The 2454-nt window shown below is 51.7% G+C and overlaps 1 protein-coding gene across 1 annotated transcript in view; it reads right to left on the bottom strand.

The window, feature by feature from the left end:
- The window catches only part of KCNS1 (potassium voltage-gated channel, delayed-rectifier, subfamily S, member 1), a gene marked incomplete at its 5' end in the record, with an annotated part of 5819 nt that overhangs the window by 1284 nt on the left and 2081 nt on the right, over positions 1-2454 (bottom strand). Inside the window, one exon of the mRNA XM_008594804.1 lies at positions 1912-2452. Within this exon, the coding sequence (XP_008593026.1) occupies positions 1912-2452 (541 nt within the window). The remainder of the gene's footprint in view (positions 1-1911; positions 2453-2454) is intronic.

Here is a 2454-nt window from a genome sequence, read left to right as displayed (position 1 = left end):
CCCCCCCCCCCCCCAAGGGACCTTTGGCAATGTCTGGAGCCATTTTTGGTTGTTACAACTGGGACAGGTGTGCTACTGTCATCTAGTGAGTAAAGGCCACAAATACTGCTAAACACCCTACAATGCACTGGACAGCCCCCCATAACAAAGAATGATCTGGCCCCAAATGTCAATAGCTCAAGGCTGAGAACCCCTAGCCTAGAGCAGGGCCTCTCAAGCTGTAGTATGTGGAGGAATCATGCAAGAATCATGTTTAAAAGGCAGAACCCAACTGAGTAGGTCAGGCGAAAGATTCTGCATTTCTAGCAAGCTTCCAGGTGATGAGAAAGCTGCTGCTCGCCAGGGGCCTCACTTTGAGTAGCAAGGCTCCGGGAGTATCTTACATCTGTATTTGGGACCCTGGCAGCCCTGATTAACCTCCCTCTTTGCAGACAAAGCTAGTATCATCAGGCCCTGGCTCTCTGCATGGTGGAGACAAGGCAGTACTCTGGGGCAGAGAGATCTTCCCTGGACAGATGCTGAGCTCAGGGGGTCTGGCTAATGGGCTTCCCTGTATCTGCTCAGTGCCCTAGGATTCTGCCCTGGTCACCTACTGGCTTATAGTATCCTGGCTGCCTTGCCACAAGGACATGCAAGAGGCTTTACTAAGCCATGGATGGGAGAATCTTTGAGCATTTTCTATGGATCTTTAACAGCGTTACCTGGAGCTTTAGGAGAAACAACAGGAGGTGCTGGAGCCAGGCACAGCTAGGTTCTTCTCTGGCTCTGCCACTTACTTACTGAGGAAACCCTGACAAGTCCTGTCACCTCTTGGAGCCTCAGTTTCCACATCTGCAAAGTAGTGACATTAATACTTGCAGATGCTTAAAGTCCTTTAAGCTCCCCCATACCCCTGAGATAAAGTCCAAAATCGTGGGCCAAGAGTTCATGGCCTTTCAGTACCCTGTCCCACTAACTTCTTCAACCTCATCTCTTGGCACCCCCTTTCCTGCGTGTCCCCCTTCCCAGTAGTCATCCCGTTCTCTCTCCAGGCCTTGGTACAAGCCGTTCACATCACCTCCCTCCCTAAACCAGGCTAATTCCACTCGCTGGAGTGTAAGCTTGCCAGGGCAGTAATCCACCCCCAGGACAGCACCTGGCACAAAGACAGTTCTCAATAAAGAGCAACCAGGCTTTAAAAAGCCAGCCCTCCAACCTCAGGTTCTTCATCTACGGGAAGAGAATAAATAATAGCATCTTCCTGAGGAAGTTGTCCTAAGGACTAAATTGATAATGGATGTGAAATTGGCACAGAATTAGTGCTCTGTAAGTGTTAGCTCCAGGGCTATTCCTAGACTTAGCCTATTAAGAGTGACCTATGACTATTTGTGCTCCCTGATGATGCCAGAAGAAGGGCTATAGTGGAGAAGCCAGTTAGCATTCTGCTTTGTATATTTTTGTGCTAAGTATTATTTCATGTTTGACAGATTTATCAAAAGTGACCTTTGTCTTGTATTTTGTTTGTCTGGTTTTTTGTTTGTTTGTTTTTGTTTTGGAAAAGAAAGACAAAGGTATGCTTCACACATAGCAAAGCTATGCTTCAGTTTTCTTCCTGGGAAATAGATTTGTTTTTGTTTTGGAAAAGAAAGACAAAGGTATGCTTCACACATAGCAAAGCTATGCTTCACACATAGCAAAGCTATGCTTCAGTTTTCTTCCTGGGAAATAGATATAACAAAAAGCCCTTCCTTACAGGGCTGTTCAGAAGGTTAGATAATGTGAAATGTACACCTGGCCTCTAGCCCTGTGCCTGGCACAAAGGCCTCAGTTCAGTGTGTGCCTGCATGTGGCAGGCTTGTAAGTTCATCTGCTAACCTGCCCAATAGCTACACCCACCTCCCCCTTACCCCAACCCGGCCTCAGAGGCCCTACCTTGAGTGTGGCGCCCAGCGAGCGCAGCCCTGTGGAGTGGCGGGCCAACTTGAGCACGCGGAAAATGCGCATAAGGCGGAACACCTGCACCACCTTGCTCAGGTCGCCGATCTCCTCGCCGCCCCCGCCGCCTCTGTCACCCAACGCCATGCCGGCCAGCAGCGTGAGATAGAAGGGCAGCACAGACACGATGTCGATGAGGTTGAGAGGGTGGCAGAAGAAATTGCGTGTGCTGGGCGCCAGCAGAAGGCGCGACGACACCTCGAAGCTGAACCAGGCGATGCAGAAGTACTCCAGGCGTCGCAGCACCGGGTCATCGCGCACATCTTCGGCGCTGCGGCCTGCGGCCACCGCAGCCACGGCGGCCGCCGCCTCTCGGGCCTGGTACTCGGGCAGGCTGTGGATGCACATGGCAGCGATGGAGGCGAGCACCACGCCTATGGAGACGCAGCTGAAGAGCTTGCTGGGCAGCGAGTAGCCGGGGTTCTCCATAGTGAGCCAAAGGCGGCGGCGCAGACGGCCACAGGGCGCCGCGTTGTAGCT

This window comes from Galeopterus variegatus, unplaced genomic scaffold (genome assembly GCF_000696425.1).
Source record: "Galeopterus variegatus unplaced genomic scaffold, G_variegatus-3.0.2 Scaffold11599, whole genome shotgun sequence".
NCBI lineage: Eukaryota > Metazoa > Chordata > Mammalia > Dermoptera > Cynocephalidae > Galeopterus > Galeopterus variegatus.
Note: the sequence above shows the minus strand (reverse complement) of the source record. Positions and strands in the feature narration are given on the sequence as shown.